The sequence below is a fragment of the Aspergillus fumigatus genome, chromosome 5 (genome assembly GCF_000002655.1).
Source record: "Aspergillus fumigatus Af293 chromosome 5, whole genome shotgun sequence".
Classification (NCBI taxonomy): domain Eukaryota; kingdom Fungi; phylum Ascomycota; class Eurotiomycetes; order Eurotiales; family Aspergillaceae; genus Aspergillus; species Aspergillus fumigatus.
Window position 1 is genome coordinate 1,576,843 of NC_007198.1, and position 16,347 is coordinate 1,593,189.

At 51.3% G+C, this 16,347-nt stretch overlaps 6 protein-coding genes across 6 annotated transcripts; 5 read left to right on the plus strand and 1 right to left on the minus strand.

Annotated features, from left to right (window-relative positions):
• Positions 1-2,166: 2,166 nt before the first annotated feature.
• Positions 2,167-4,107, plus strand: AFUA_5G06470 (putative serine/threonine protein kinase; the record flags this gene model as incomplete). The annotated part of the gene is made up of 1 exon (XM_748893.1): positions 2,167-4,107. One exon carries the CDS (start codon positions 2,167-2,169, stop codon positions 4,105-4,107), a length of 1,941 nt encoding a protein of 646 aa, XP_753986.1.
• Positions 4,108-5,475: 1,368 nt separating this feature from the next.
• On the plus strand, positions 5,476-7,998 carry AFUA_5G06480 (Sad1/UNC domain protein; the record flags this gene model as incomplete). The annotated part of the gene is made up of 1 exon (XM_748892.2): positions 5,476-7,998. The coding sequence occupies one exon, from the start codon at positions 5,476-5,478 to the stop codon at positions 7,996-7,998; it is 2,523 nt and encodes an 840-aa protein (XP_753985.2).
• Positions 7,999-8,823: 825 nt separating this feature from the next.
• Positions 8,824-9,393, plus strand: AFUA_5G06490 (Spo12 family protein; the record flags this gene model as incomplete). The annotated part of the gene is made up of 3 exons (XM_748891.2): positions 8,824-8,984; positions 9,127-9,216; positions 9,288-9,393. 3 exons carry the CDS (start codon positions 8,824-8,826, stop codon positions 9,391-9,393), a joined length of 357 nt encoding a protein of 118 aa, XP_753984.2.
• A 619-nt stretch (positions 9,394-10,012) lies between these two features.
• AFUA_5G06500 (uncharacterized protein) lies at positions 10,013-11,769 on the plus strand (the record flags this gene model as incomplete). The annotated part of the gene is made up of 4 exons (XM_077804771.1): positions 10,013-10,313; positions 10,377-10,622; positions 10,688-10,900; positions 10,960-11,769. The coding sequence occupies exons 1-4, from the start codon at positions 10,239-10,241 to the stop codon at positions 11,767-11,769; spliced, it is 1,344 nt and encodes a 447-aa protein (XP_077660909.1). The 5' UTR covers positions 10,013-10,238.
• A 321-nt stretch (positions 11,770-12,090) lies between these two features.
• On the minus strand, positions 12,091-14,121 carry AFUA_5G06510 (ribosome biogenesis GTPase LSG1; the record flags this gene model as incomplete). Its single annotated transcript, XM_748889.1, has 1 exon — positions 12,091-14,121. The coding sequence occupies one exon, from the start codon at positions 14,119-14,121 to the stop codon at positions 12,091-12,093; it is 2,031 nt and encodes a 676-aa protein (XP_753982.1).
• A 325-nt stretch (positions 14,122-14,446) lies between these two features.
• On the plus strand, positions 14,447-16,195 carry AFUA_5G06520 (ribosome biogenesis protein LTV1; the record flags this gene model as incomplete). Its single annotated transcript, XM_748888.2, has 2 exons — positions 14,447-14,685; positions 14,746-16,195. Exons 1-2 carry the CDS (start codon positions 14,663-14,665, stop codon positions 16,193-16,195), a joined length of 1,473 nt encoding a protein of 490 aa, XP_753981.1. The 5' UTR covers positions 14,447-14,662.
• Between the last annotated feature and the right edge of the window lie 152 nt (positions 16,196-16,347).

Sequence of the window (16,347 nt, forward strand, 5' to 3'; positions counted from 1 at the left end):
AGTACCTGGATGATAATGATTTTAATTACTGGAACGCTACAGACAGATACATCGTCATGTGGAACAACAATCCATTAGCCTTTCTCAACAACTACTCTAAGACTCAATATTGGAGCTAGTGATTTGCATTTCCGTTTCCATAGTTCTAATAATGAGGATATCCAAGATAATAATTGAGATTATACTGTTGATGACGAGGATGTGAATTTGCTGTAGTTATCTGCCCATAGGATTGAATCATTCAGGGGGGGGGGGGTGGTGTGGGCCCCTTTTCCGAAAACAGCCTCGACCTGCGCCCATCTGCCAGCAATCAGGAAGGGTGGGCCGACCAGAGATCACCCCTTCGCGCGTAATGTCGTTACCTCGTTACCTAAGATACTTTACCTACCAGTTACCACGAGGGCGACGTACTGGTATGGAGAGTATGACAGCACATTGGCTCAAACGGAATCCACTGATGGATCCACCTTGATATCGCCCAGTCACAGGACGTTTCGCGCTCATTCGGCCGCTTTCTGCCCATCACTGGCCTCGTTACCTTACTTCCTGCTCCCCAAAGGTTCCGGTGCCGTCTTTGCCTTAGGTAACGGAAGTTTTTGCCTGCTGCTTCCCACCCCCTCCTTCCTTATTATTACATAACCATACCCGGCCCAACAACCTGACATTATTGCTCATCGCTGGTCTATAATAGTTTCAGTCATACAGTACCCGCAATCTCCTTATCCATTCTCTCCCCATCCCTATCGCCGTCGTCTTCCCTACTCCATACCCCCCAGTCTGGTCCTGTTCCTTCTCTTCTTCTCCCATCTCTTATCTTCCATCCGACGTCTCCTTCCTCCTACTCTTCCTCTTCATCATCGATTCGAATTCACCTAAACATTTAAATCGTCCGTCCGCCATTACCTACATACCTACCTAATTTGCCTCCCGGCCGACCATCTGCTCAACTCATCCTTATCCCGATCAACCACAATCCTCACCTACCTCCTTCTCAACCTCAACTCGTTGCAACTTGATAGTGCTTCTAAATTTCTCTAAAGCCAGATCAGGTCTTTGGTCCTTCATCTGTTCTGAGCAGGTGCACTTGTCTGTCTGCTTCGAGCTCCTCTCGCTGCTGATCGTCTCTCTGGCCTCCCGAACATCCAGCTACCGTGACTCATACCGCTAGCCAACCACAGATAAGAAGTCATTTGTGACCAACCCCTCTCTGCGACTTCCAATCATTCCAGAACCGTGCTATATTGCAACAAATATACTGGGCGTGAGAGTATCGGTTTGATTGAGCGTGAGATCCGTCTCACTATTTGTCAATCTCCGCCAAACCGGGGCCGGGTGCTGATATCTGGTTCTTCGACTTTGTTGAAGACACCTGATAACAGTTGTCCATTGCCTTCTCTGGCCCTTTTATATACCGATTCTCAGAACTGCAAGTTTTGCATTGTACGCCCTCTGGAGCTCATGACTTTTTTAATCCTCGGCATCTGAGTCACACCATCTTCCTTGCCCTTCAGCCTGGTGTTCGAAGGCAGCTTTATAAGTTACGACACTTGTTTGTTATACTTTGGCATTAAAGTTACGATATCACGCAGCGTTTCTATCGTCTCAATTTCTTCACACCTCCAAATCTTCTCGTGTCCTTGTCCTGGACATAGCCGTTCACTCGAAATTCGTTCTTTATTCATCCGATCCAACTCATTCTGTGAAACGATATACAGATGAACCAATAACGGTCTTTACTATTTCCTTGCCTCGTCAAACCCTCCCTGGGTACTCTGAACCTTGTTCCGCGCCTACTGTCATCTTTTCCTTTTGTTTTCATCTCCGGTATTTATATGAAAGTCTGAGTCAACCATCGGTGTTTCGCTTTTCATCTCTTTGATTCCTTCCTGTTCCCTTTATTCGTTGGTCCTCTTCGGTGGTCAAGGTCCTACTGGCATTGCAGACCTAGTTTTCTTTCTTGACCATATTTTATAGCCTGGTTGCTTTTTTTATTTTCTTGCTTTTGTGTTCTGCATTGGCCTTCCAGAAGTCTCATACTTCCTGCTCGGCCTTTCCTCATTTGTCTCAGGAGACTGCTCTCACGGGCCGCCACCGATTCTCTCTTCCAACGGACCGCCTTATTTTTTTTTTTTTTTTCAAACGGACGTCACCTCCAAATCATCAGTCATGGATTGCCTGAAGAACAACTTTGTCAAAGGCCAGCTCTTGGACGGTCGTTTTAGGTCCGTGGCTCCCTTGAACCATGGATCCTTTGGTATGGTCTTTCTCGCTACAGATACCAAGACCGGTCACGATGTGGCCATCAAGTGTTTGACCAAGGCACCATCTGATGATCCATCGGCTCCATCTGCCATTGACGATCGTTTTGAAGAGCTCTATTGTCACAAGCGCCTTGCCCACCATCCGAATATCGTGAATCTTATTCACTCATTCGAGACTGAAACTCATTTGTACCTTGTTCTGGAGTACTGCGCCAACGGCGATCTTTACGAAGCAATTCGGCTCAACCGCGGTCCCTTGGAGACGGAACATGTTCGCGATTTCATGCTACAGCTGGTTAGTGCCGTTGAGTTCCTTCACTCGAATGGCATGTACCACCGTGACATCAAACCGGAGAACATCTTCTTGACCCAGGACGGTACAATGAAGCTCGGTGACTTTGGCTTGGCAACTCATGCTCCTTGGTGTCATGAGGCGTGTGTTGGAAGCGACCGCTACATGGCCCCCGAACAGTACGACCCAGGTGCTAATGGCTATTCGCCGGCCAAGGCTGATATTTGGGCGATTGGCATCTGTTTGCTCAATGTCCTCTTCGCTCGCAATCCCTTTGCAACTCCCACAGAATCGGACATCCTCTTCGCGGATTACGTTCGTGATCGCCAGTCTCTTTTCGACATCTTCACCAATATGTCCCAGGATACTTTTGAGATCCTGAGAATTGCCTTGGCCATCGATCCTGAGAAGCGCTCGCTTGCTGGTGTCCGTGATGCCCTGTTGCGTGTGGTTTCCTTCACCACAGACGATGAGGTATTGGACGATTTTTGCACCGACGACCGCGAGGTTGTTCCTGCAAGCGCCAACCGCGAGCCTCTCCGGACCCCCTCAGTTCAAACCGCATCTGCACACCAAGGCGATTCTTTCCCCTGGGCCAAAGCTTTGCAAACCAGCCCCCCGCAAGCCATCCGCCAGCTGTCTGCTATTCCCGACAACGAGAGCTACTCCGAGGACCTCTTCCCTGCCTCGGAAACTGCTGGTACTTCCTGGTTCTCCGTTCATCAGGGCACTCCATCTATGGCATCCGTTCTGGACTCCGCATTGGGTGAGTCTTTCAAGTCTACTGCATTCCGTCCGGTTGCCCCTAGGTACCCGCCTCCTTCGGATCCTGTGCCAATCACAGGTTCTCTTCCGAACCATGCAGCTAAACCGATACCTTCTCTGTCCATGGTGTTTGGGCGGAACAAGAACGACCAGATTTCGAAGAGCTGGAGCGACCTTTGGGATGAAGATGAGGAATTCGAACACGAGGATGTTGTCTTTCAAGAGAGACATGAGGCAAATTCACGTAGCTGGAGCCATGAGAGCAGCAGCATGGACGTTCCTACTCCCCCAGCTGGACTTCGTGAGTCCAAGTCGTCCTCGCTTCTCAATGCTCGGTCGTCTGCGCAACAGACCCCATCCACCAAGCCTGTCAATATTGCTACTAAGTCGACTCTCGACGATGTTGGTACTCCTGCTGTGATTTCAGCTCCTCGCTTCTCGCAAAGCTCACCCAAGAAGTCGAATCTGGACAAGTGGGCTGCGCTGGGCGACAGAAGAAGAAACTACAAACCTGCAGAAAAATCTTTCGGTCAGCCGAAGTCTTCAATTAACATGAGTTGGCGAAAGGATTGGGGCCTTGGCTCGTCCGGATTCGACTACGGATCTTGGGCCAAGAAAGATAACCTCGCGCATCAGGACCGTCGCCGCCGCCCGTTCCTGGAGAAGGGTAGGCGCCGTGATGGCGTGGAATCTCCTAAGGCCGTCAAACCTGTCACTCCCAGCAGTTACGATGGAAGCATTGACGAAGATCTTGATCTTGTGGGCGGCTGGCACGATCTTCACCTTTAAGGCCGTCACTTATGGCCAGCAGCATCGTCTTTTCCCCTTGTGTTCAATGTCTTCCCTTCCCGTTGTTCCGTCTCATCCATTTTTGAAGAGGAGCAGAGAAAACCTATATACGTCACTTTTTTTATTTATTTTTTATATTCTTATTTATTTCTCTTCAACACTTTACTCGCCTCTCTCCTATTCTCATTGAGAAAAACAAAGCGCACTCTCATAGATAGAATTTCTTGTTCGCGGCGTTGGAGCGCGTGGTCATGTCTGTCTTTTTGTTTTGTATATTATAGCTCGCTATGGAGCATGCAAACGGTGGCGGCGAGTGGTCCAAAAAGTGACTCATCAGCATATGAACCATTGGCATTGTATTCCAAGAAGGTTGGTGCTCTGTTCGAGTTCAACATTATGTGTTCACATACTCTTCAACATCAAAGGAGCAATTGGGACGGTATGGCAATGGCACAGGGCAGGGAACGATGATGCATGGCGAGAGTGATGGATGGTTTACGTTCGTCGCCGGCCATTCATCGAATCCTCTGCACGAGTCTGAAGGAAAAAGCGGGAAAAAAAAGGAGATGCTTCGTGATTATTGTTCTCTTCCACTTACTGTCTATTGTTGGTTCCTTCCAAGAGCCAATGCACTGTATTGTATGTAGCTAGCTAGGTGGAACAGCTGATTAGGTAGGCCGTGAAGTGGACAATAATTCCAAGGAATAGTCCTGAATTAACAATTTCTCGTGGATCTTTTTTTCCCTCTCATTAATACTCTAGTCATTCAGGTTAAAGAAATGGATCCTTGAGCACATACCTACTTTTGCCTACCCTTAGTTTACTCCATCATCCCCATAACATTCTTGGGGCGGTGACGAGGGTGGAAAAGGCGGTCACAGACCTCTGGACGCACCTGCAGAAAGCCACCTTGACCTGATGCAGGGACGAAATCCTTTGCGCGGGCTGCATTTGTAGGCACAGTTTCATTTTTTTTTACTCGGACATGTCGAATTAACACTGGTAATCGTTTTCAGGGAAGCAGTATTCGGACTCCTGCATTTGCATACCTCTTTCTTCGATCTTCTTTCATTCTTTGCGCCAACTGGCCCAAGCAAGCGCGGCCGAATGCACGCGGTAAGCCCATGTACTGAATAGCCTTCTTTTTCTCACTTTCACTTTATTCTTCGGAGCGCTAACGCCATGATGCGTTATACAGACGGCAATGTACACATCACGAATATGATCTAGTCGACTAACTTATAATATCTTCCGATATCCCTTTGTCAGTGGCGACTTTAGGGTCAAGTGTACTCGCATAAAGTTTAGCGGATAACGGCTTCTGACCTGAGCATACCCTTTTTTCCCTTCTGCAGCATCGTGTGCATGATGCTTTCGGGCCGATGTGTGGGCGCATTTCTCATTAATTTAGCTGCCCTCGCCCTGCTTACGGCTGGACAAGCGGTAATACGGGAGCAGTCACAGCCACTATGCCTGGCCAGGGGCTGGAGGGATACTGAGGCCGAGTTTATTCGGTGGCCGGTCTGCATCGAGACCCGCTGGAGTAGGTCAGGCATTACGGTCGCTGGGGGACCTTCTGTTACGATGTCTTCTATTTCAAGCAATTCGCCGCCGACTAGCAAGGCCAGCCATACGGCTGTACAACAACATTCTGGCAAGGAGCAGGAGCAGGACACGGATTCCCCCCTCGATAATGCCAAGTTTCTCTCCTTTGAAGATTGGAAGAAGCAGAATCTGGCAAAGGTTGGCCAGTCGGCGGAGAATGTGGGGGGCAACCGGCGGAGTGGCGTGACAGGGAACGAGAGCCGACGGCCTACGGGGATCAGCAACGCTCTAGACTCTCTTGGAGAAGACGCGGAGATTGAACTTGACTTTGGTGGATTCGGTGCTGACGCGCCAGAGGCCGCACGGCCGCCGTCATTTGGCTCGGGGGTGCAGGTGGGGAAGAGCGCAGGGTCGGTGGACAGCAAAACTGGTGGAGATGCGAATGGCCCGTCTCCTGGGATGATACGGTCAGGCAGCTCGCGTAGGAAAGACGCTGGGACTACGTGCAAGGAGCGTTTCAATTATGCCTCCTTTGACTGCGCTGCTACAGTGCTCAAGACCAACCCCGAGTGTCAGGGCTCGTCTTCTGTGCTGATCGAGAATAAAGACAGCTACATGCTTAATGAGTGTCGGGCTAAAAATAAGTTCCTGATTCTCGAGCTGTGCGACGATATCTTGGTAGACACCGTGGTTCTCGCGAACTACGAGTTCTTCAGTTCCATCTTTCATACCTTCCGGGTCAGCGTCTCGGATCGATACCCGGCCAAACCGGACCAGTGGAGAGAACTGGGGGTTTTTGAAGCCAGGAATTCCCGCGAAGTTCAAGCTTTCGCGGTAGAGAACCCGCTGATCTGGGCTCGATATCTGAAGATTGAGTTTCTGACGCACTATGGAAACGAGTTCTACTGCCCCCTGAGTCTCATACGCGTCCATGGAACGACTATGCTGGAGGAATACAAGCATGATGGCGAGGCTAGTCGAGTTGACGATGAGATTGTTGACGAGACATTGGAGCCGGACCATGCTGTCACTGCAGCGATTGCAGAGCCATCCGAAAATTCGTCTGATCTTGGTGCGGAGAATCGTGAAAGCATGCGCAGGAAACTGCAGGATGGACTCCAGGATGCTTGCCCGAACCCAGCACAAGGGCTGGAGAGGCTTCTGGCAAATTACCTAGATTCAGAGATATGCAGTGTGCAGGCTAGACCGACGAGAACTGCTGGCCAAGAAAGAGCTGACGCAGCTGTTCAACATGACTCGCCTTCGACGGACACCACGCCACCGGGACCGGAGGCCTCCGGGCCTATTGTGCCCGGCGCAGGTAATGGTACCAAATTCGCACCTGATGCTCGACGAGCTGCTGGGCAGTCTGGAGCTGACGGTAACCCTTTACCCGCTTCGATGGCAACCATGTCTGAGCCTGTCCAGCATGACACCACGTCGGAAGCAGACCAGAAATCTACAGCCTCATCCCAGGAAGAACAAGTTCCTTCAGTAGACTCAGCCAAGTTCTCTGCAACTCAACCACCATCACCCAATCCGACCACGCAGGAGTCGTTCTTCAAATCTGTCAACAAGCGACTGCAAATGCTGGAATCGAATTCGACTTTGTCTCTTCTGTATATTGAGGAGCAGTCGCGGATCCTGCGTGATGCATTTAGTAAAGTCGAGAAGCGTCAGCTGTCGAAAACATCTACCTTCCTGGAAAATCTGAACGTGACTGTTATGAACGAACTGAGACAGTTCCGCGAACAGTATGATCAGGTTTGGAAGACGGTTGCGCTGGAGTTTGAAACTCAGCGCATCCAATATCACCAGGAGATATTCTCCTTAAGTGCGCAGCTGGGTGTCCTCGCAGATGAACTTGTCTTCCAGAAGCGAGTCGCTGTAATTCAAAGCATCATGGTCCTCTTCTGCTTTGGCTTGGTCTTGTTCTCTCGGGGTGCAATGAGCAGCTATATGGAGTTCCCAAGCGTGCAAAACATGGTGTCTCGATCCTACAGTTTACGATCGTCATCTCCACCATTCAGCTCGCCCTCCATGAGTCCGAGTTCAACCAGGCCGTCGTTCACATATCGAAGTCGCCACAGGAGGAATGGTACGGACGACACGCAGGATAGTGCGCCGAGCCCCACTATCTCATACTCGCCGCCAACGCCAAACTCAGAGACATCAGTACCATTAGAGTCGATAGAGAAACAGGAATCACCACCATCCCCTGGCGATCTTGAATTGCCAGACATCGAACTTCCCCAGTTCCGGTCGCAAAGCAGCCCTCCTGTCTTGAAGAGTGGCGAAGACAGCGACGGCGAAATTTCAAAGACATCCGGATCCATGGAGGTGTGAGCACAACCACCCTCCTATTGACCAGCGACACAGCTCGAGGTGCTCGACATGACCTCTAGCGTCACAAGGGGAGCGTTGTCCGAGGGACAAACGGCTGTCTCTCGGGCAATGGGCGGCTGCGGAGTCATAACCTCTCTTTGTTGCAAATTTCGGCGGTCCGGAATGCCAATACCTTTCATTCCTGAGGCGCTGGCTGACAAGCTGAGTTCTCGGCTTCAGCTGAACGCTAATCCAGCTCTTTGTCACCAGGCTCTGCGCGGAATCAAACGACCGACGTTGACTGGGGAACACTCTGGGCTCATGTGGCTCCTCTATTTTCTGTAGTCTGCACTAGTACTCTGTAAAACAACAGATGAAGCAGTGGTTGACTGGAATACCTTTTTTTCATCTGTATACGTTTAAGGGTGACGCATAGGACATGGGCGGTACACTTGTACTGATACTATTGTATCTATGTTATTTATGTGTCTAGATACCATTTTGATTGTAATGATCGACGATGACCTGCCTGAACAAATATCGATATTTCAGTATTGTTTAATTCTTCTCGTTTCTGTGCATTGATGCGAAGCATAGCAGCACTTGAAATTCTCCGTGGCAGATGTAGTTGCCATGACAACAATCAACACAGTTTTTCTGCTTATCCATGGACCATCTCTTCTTCCACTAATGGTCATTCATTCATTCTACATATTTCCCTGCCATTGCAATCATCTCCACAATCTATACTCAGGACAGATTTATAATCTCCTGCTGAAAGCTCTCTGATATCACAAACAAAAAACCGCTTAAAGCGCATCTGAAAAATCCGCACCTTTGTATACAATGGACTCCACACCCACCGCCCCTCTGACCGACCGGTCAACAAACACCCACCTCGCTGCGAACCAGGACAAAGTGAACGATCTCAAAACCGCGGCGGCGAATCTGAACTCGATGGAGTACCATCGGTCAGTTCTGCAGGGTAAACTGCAGAACGAAGATAAGTGAGTTTATCCCGAGGTGCTTGAGATCCGATTTCTCTGGAGGGATGCGACGGACAAGAACTCTGTCCCGGTCATGAATTCGAGAATATTGTTCTGTTGAAAAGAGATTTGAAGGACATATCTGACACGAATTTGCCGACAGGAACCAAGCGAGCTATGTTTCTCCGTCGGATGATATCATGAGTCCCTGCTCGAAGAAACTGAGTGATCTCAAGGGGAAGCGGTTCAAGAAGTAGGTCACCCGTTTGAGTCTGAATATTATCAAATTCATCTTGGAAGATGATGCTAACAGACAGCGTACAGTGCTGGAAAGCCTCAGTCGCTCTTCGCCAAGCTGGGCAAGAAGAACTTTGAGCTGAACACAGCGGAACATAATACCAAGAACCTTGGAGATGACAGCACGGCCTAGACATGGTCAATCACTCGATAGGATGCGAACCAGAGGGCAAAGTGTTGCATATTTGGCTCTTTCCCCATCTTCGTGCGCTGGTCGCATCGTGAGAGGGAAAAGGGCGCATACATAGCATGACTGCCTCGGTCTCGAGCCCTCTGCTTCGCGCATCTACCATCCTTCGATAACCATGGGCAGTGCCTGTGTGTTACGATTGGTTGGCATTGTAGGGCTAACACTGTCTTTGGGTTTCTGGTTGCTTGGTTTTTCTGGTCTGGGGTTCATACGGAGATTATGTGGGATATTAGAGGAATTGGAAATGGACTTGTGTCTCTTTTTTGGCCTTTTGTCTCTGTATCGATGATGCATAATGTTAGCTTGGGAAAATAATGAGATCATGTCGCTGTCTTTGATACTGATGGTCGGTGTTGGTTATGTATGCATCTCTGAAAATGTTCGGTAAACCGATCGAACCTCGGACCAACATCCTGGCTGCAACCCTTGATACCGTAATACCTGATCAACTATCAGTTGACAAATAGTCAAATAGTCTTTCAGTTCATTGTACTGGCTAGCTTCCACCTCCCTTGCAACAGCACCTCTCTCTCAGTCTGCAGCCTCCAATCGGTGAGAACGGCGGGCAGCCGAGGTTCAAAAGGAGTGCTCGGCTGCTTCTCCGCAAACTGCGAGTACTCCGCAAATCACCTCCATCTCGACCCTCGTATGATCCTGTCAGTCTCACCCTCTTGCTCAACTTTATAATCGTCCACTTCCCCTGTTTATTGCGTCTGGATTTATATTCTCTAGCCCACAGCAGATTGCTAGATTCCCTTCGTTTTTCGTCGATTCACCACATACACGACATGTCCGCCTCCACAAGGATTCCCCCCATCGCTCAGCCCTTTGTGAGCGACCGGGCAAAGAGGGTCCTCGACCTGGTACGTTGTCTCTTCACAATATCGCCTGGATACAAGTTTTCTAACACTTGCCGCGGTGTTCAGGTTGAAGAATTCGTCGAGAAAGACTGCATCCCAGCCGAAGCTGTATTCCAGGCCCAGCTCGGCGAAGGCGAGAAGAGATGGCAGACTAACCCGGCTGTGCTAGAGGAGCTCAAAGCCAAGGCCAGGAAGCTGGGCCTGTGGAACATGTTCCTGCCCAAGAATCACTTTTCCCAGGGTGCTGGGTTCAGTAACCTGGAGTATGGTCTGATGGCCGAGTATCTCGGCAAGAGCAAACTTGCTTCTGAGGTGGGTGACTTGAGTCGGGTACTTGCAAAGAGTGATGATGGGGGTGCTGACTGGTGGATTTTCAGGCGACGAATAACTCTGCCCCTGATACCGGTAACATGGAGGTGCTGGCCAAGTATGGCAATGAGGCGCAGAAGAAGCAGTGGCTTGCTCCTCTGCTCGACGGCAAGATCCGCTCGGCTTTCCTCATGACTGAGCCTGATGTTGCGTCGAGTGATGCCACAAACATTGAGCTGAACATCCGGCGCGAAGGCAATGAGTACGTTCTCAACGGATCAGTATGTAGACGTTTCTCTCCCTTCTCCCTAGAGCATCCATACTCACCAATTGCCGATAGAAATGGTGGTCCTCCGGCGCTGGTGACCCCCGTTGCGCAATCTACCTGGTCATGGGCAAGTCCGACCCGACCAACCCAGACCCCTACCGCCAACAGTCTGTCATCCTCGTGCCCGCCGGTCTTCCCGGCATCACCGTGCACCGGATGCTGACCGTATATGGCTACGATGACGCCCCGCACGGCCACGGCCACATCTCCTTCAACAACGTGCGCGTGCCCGTCTCGAACATTGTCCTAGGAGAGGGCCGCGGCTTCGAGATTATCCAGGGCCGGTTGGGGCCCGGACGCATCCACCACGCGATGCGCACCATCGGCGCCGCCGAAAAGGCCCTCGAGTGGCTCATCGCCCGTGTCAACGACGACCGCAAGAAGACCTTCGGCAAGCCGCTGTCCGCCCACGGCGTCATCCTCGAGTGGATCGCCAAGTCCCGCATCGAGATCGACGCCGCCCGCCTCATCGTCCTTAACGCCGCCATCAAGATCGACCAGGGCGACGCCAAGTCCGCTCTCAAGGAGATCGCCCAGGCCAAGGTCCTCGTCCCCCAGACCGCCCTGACCGTCATCGACCGCGCTGTCCAGGCCTACGGCGCCGCCGGTGTCTGCCAGGATACGCCCCTGGCCAATCTGTGGGCCATGATCCGGACGCTGCGCATCGCCGACGGACCCGATGAGGTCCACCTGCAGCAGCTTGGTAGACGCGAGAACAAGTCGCGCCAGGACGCCATTGTCGCTAAGCTCAAGTATCAGAAGGAGGAGGCGGAGCGGTTGCTGTTGGCTAATGGATTCCAGAAGCCCAAGAGTCATCTATGATGACCTGGCGGGCGTAGATATAAAATAATCGGATAAAATAGTACGTAGGACAACGAGATTTGTCTCCTTTCTATATCAATACCAATCCATCAACTATTGTACTACGATAATGCCCATAGTCATCATAAACAAGTGAATAGCATCTAACTTCGGTATCTAAAGTCAAATCATATTACTACTTTTCGCTAGATGATGCAATTCATCCAAGGCACGAATCATCCATCCCACGGTATCCCCCGCCTACCCACCAGAGACATGAGACAGAAACCAAACAATCACAGTAAATGCATCACTCGCCAGCGAGTTGCCATAACCGTTTTTTTAGTAGTCGTCATCTTCCGCTTTCGTGCGCTTGGCCTTGGCCCTCTTCTTGTTGCCCTTGAAGTGCTTCTTCGAGTTGCCGCGCACCTCCGACACATCTACTCCTCGTTCCAGCGCAATCATTAGTCGCTCCTTGCGGCCGGTCAGCTGCTTACGGATTTGCTGGCCCTGTTCGGTGTATTGGGCGTTGAAGGGCAGGGTGAGCCGTCCGGCTGAGCCCTTCGCGCCGGGGCCGAAGAAACCTGAGTCTAAATTCCGCGACCGTGACCCCTCAACAGCCCTGCCTTGTTTGGAGGATGAGCCCACGGACAGAAGCTCCGCTTCGTCGTCGAATTCCTCGCCGCCTGCGTTGGCCTGGGCGGTTCTTGCCAGCATTGCCTGTCGGCGAGCTGGGAGGTGGGCGGTGTCGTACAGCTCGCGGTTGTACTCGAGCGGATCAATGGGCTCTTCACCGTCTGGGACGGGGGGAGGGTGGCAGAAGAGTAGTTTACCGTTGACGTAGTCCTTCAGTACATAGCGGGCCGCGCGCGACTCGTCGGGCTGGCCTTGGCCGGTAGTAGCAAAACCACGAGCTCTAGCGTAGGCTCGTAGGAGATCATGGGCGCTGGGGATGCCCGTGCCGCCTTCTTCCAGCGGCCGAGTGTGGATTTTAACGCCATAGACATCCTCCAGGAAGTGCTTGGGGATACGCTGCGCAACCAGACCAGCTGGACCAGTGAATTCGCGCTGCTGGTCGATGGGGAGGACACCATTCACCACCAACTCGGCCTTGGTTGTAGCGAAATTGGGGAAGACCAGACCGGGGCAATCGCAGAGCATGATCTCCGGCGACAGGTAGAGTGTCTGGAAGTGTTTCGTCTTTCCTGGTGTAGCGGAGACAGACACCTTCTTCGCTCCAAGGAGGGCGTTGATGGTACTGGACTTGCCTACGTTGGGGTAACCGACCAGACCGATTGTTGTCTTCTGTTTGCGCTGTCCCGCGCCATTGCCACTATCCGGAAGTGTGTCCGGAGTGCTGGACAGGAAAAGTTCTTCCAGCTCCTCCACATCGAGAATATCCGTTCTCCGAGATTTGCGGTATTCGGGAAGCTTGAGTCCTCCATCGTGCTCGGGTTGGCCATCTTCAATTGATGCATTCTTGGCATCTTGTGGATCATTGATGTTCATCGAGCTTGTCGCATTGGCGAGATCCTCAGCCTCCTTTTCCTCACTCTCACTGTCTGATTCTTCTTCCAGAAGCCGGGCCTCGTTCCGCTCCTTGGCCAGATGGGCCGAGAAAAATCGAAAGTTGATATTGTTGCGCTCAAAGTAATCAGCCCACATCTCTCGTTGTTTCTCAGTGAGCATATCCGCCTTGTTGACAAGCAAAAGGTTCTGCTTCTTGGGGTCGATCTCCTTCACGTAGTTTTCAAGATCCTCCGAGCGAAACATCAATGGATTCCGAGCATCGACAATCTGTACGACCACGTCCGAACGTTCAATGACACGCCATAGCTGGCGCCAGACCTCCAAGTTCCGCTCAAAGGGTGTCATTAGAAGGTCGTTGTTCTCCTGAAGCTCAGCAAGTCCTCTTCGCCACTCTAGAAAACTCTCTTTTTCCATCGCCTCCAACTGGTCCCTGGTCGTCGTGGCATCCCATTTTGGTCTTCTCGGCACGGTCAACTTCCCCTTATTCTGCTGATGCTTCTTTCTGGCCGACTTCTCCTCTGACGCGGAGAGAAGGTAAGGGTTCTTTTGATCCGAGTGAATGATCTTGATATTGCTCATCTTCTCCGCAGTAAAGTCGGTGCCCGCCAGCTCGGCAGTGCTAAGAAACTCATCGAGGGCGGCCTGCTCTGTGATACTGCGCATCTTCACCCACGACGCTTCTTTGGCAGCATTGGTAATATATGTACTGCCATCCTGCGCGGTACGAGTAATAGCCGCATTGTGCGATACTTTCTTCTGGTTTGATGCTTTGCCCTTGCCGAACCTATCCTTCATGAGGGTATTTCCCAACCCGACTGAGTTTTTGGATTTTGCGAGAACCATGGTGGCGATGTGTGCAGTTCAATCCGCTGACTTCCACCACTTTTGAATAAGAAAAATTCTTTCCCTTGTAGAATTAGAGAGAGGTCGTATCCAGAGGGAAAGAGAGGAGGTTAATGCTCGGAGGCAAAGGAAAAAGAAGGATAGTGGTATTATTAATGATGTTGAAGATTTCCAGAGAGAAAAGAAAGGCCCCGCGCGGATAAGATAAGATGCTGAGTCATCCAGCATCAAGGACCGTTGGAACAAACACAAACAATTGCCGAAGAGAAAGGGAAATTCAGGACTGGAAATTTCTGTCGCTCAACTACTCTTTTTCACTTCCCAAGTGACCTTTCACCCCCAGACTTCAAAGTGTAGTGGTGAGCGCGATGTTTCTGCCCAAGGCATGAATCTGCCGATAAGGGAGCACGTGACTCGATACAACCCACTATCACGAAATTTTGATTTTTCGATCTCCGGAAGAGACTTGGAAAGAGAGACAGAGACAGAGCAGATTAGACGGTCAAGATTTTAGGACGTCGATAATAATCAGACCAGCAGGATGCCTCCCCGCAAGCAGTGGATGTACGTTGACGGATCCGTTCTATGATGCTCGCCAGTTACGAGGCTAACTCTCGAGCACAGTGATAAGAAAAATGCTACCACTTACCAGCTGTTTCACCGATCTCAAAATGATCCTTTGATTCACGACCCCGAAGCCGACGATCGTGTCCTGCACCCTGTGTCTGGGCCGTCGCTTCCAATTTCAGAAGGCAAGAAGCGCAGCAAAAATCTTTCGGATCTGAGCAGCGAATTCGGATCGGACTCCATTAGGCACAATGAGGGCGAGGCTGCGAACTATGGCATCTACTTCGATGACACGAAATATGACTACATGCAGCACTTGCGAGAGCTGGGAGCAGGTGGCGGTGAGTCATACTTCGTGGAGGCTACGAGCAAGGGAAAGAGCAAGGCCAAGGGGATGAAGCTGGAAGATGCCCTGAAGCAACAAATGACTCTGGATGATACGAGGAGCGAGTTTGGCGCCGGCAGTGTCTACGGATCTGAATATACCTCGGACCTGCGTTCGACCACTTCATCATACTCTCGCAAACCAACATATCAGGATCAGCAAGACGTCCCCGATGCGATTGCAGGTTTCAAGCCTGATATGGATCCCCGTCTCCGCGAAGTGCTCGAGGCGCTTGAAGACGAGGAATATGTCGATCCGGATGATGAGGAGGATGTCTTTGGAAAGTTGACCAGCAATGCGGAGGAGTTGGATCCCGAGGAATGGGAGGACACATTGTTTGACGAAGAAGACGAAGACGACGGCTGGGAGTCTGATGCAACAGAAAAAGCACCCGTACAGATGAACACTACCGAGGCCAAAGCGGACTACGGCGGTGTTCCTCTTCCTCCCAAATCAGATAACCAGGAGCCCGGTGAACTGCCAAGCCACGACGCACCCGCTCCAGACATGGACCCCGAGGATCAGGGATGGATACGCGAGTTCGCGAAGTTCAAGAAGGACACCAAAGTGAAGGCCGCACCAGCGGCGCCGCCGAGTATCGTCCCTTCGGAGCAGCGCAGCACTCTCGCTTCCACTATATTCACCGTCGGAGGCACCCCGATTCGCAGAAAGAAGCGCAAGGGCGCGCTCACCAACCCCTCCGCGTACTCTATGACCTCGTCTGCTCTGGCCCGTACCGAAGGCCACCGACTGCTTGACGACCGATTCGACAGGATAGAGGCCCTCTATGCCCTCGACGAGGAAGGCGAGGAGTATGACGATAACATGTCCATGGTCAGTGGTATGACCGGCATGACTGGCATCTCTACCGCTTCATCGCAAGCACCCAGCCTCATTGACGCCAACGGGCGCGAGGTAGCCCCGCGACACAACTTCAATGAGGTCATGGACGACTTCCTTGCTGGGTGGGATGATAAGACAAGCGCCCAGGCGAAGCGTAAGGGCGCCAAGGCCAAGAGAGGCAAAAACGGCAACGAGGCCATCGGAATCAAGATGTTGGACGAGATCCGACAGGGTCTCGGGCCCGCTAGAGTGCCAGGAAAGGTTTCTGGCCGGGCATGATTCTTTTTCAACGAACTGCGACGATGCATCTTCATTTTCTCCGGCTAAAAGCTTTGGCATTGGGCGTTTCGGGTTCATTTTTAGACCATATCCACATGTGATTTCATGAATTGAAGCATGATGCGTTTTCTCTGCATCTAATAGATGTCCAT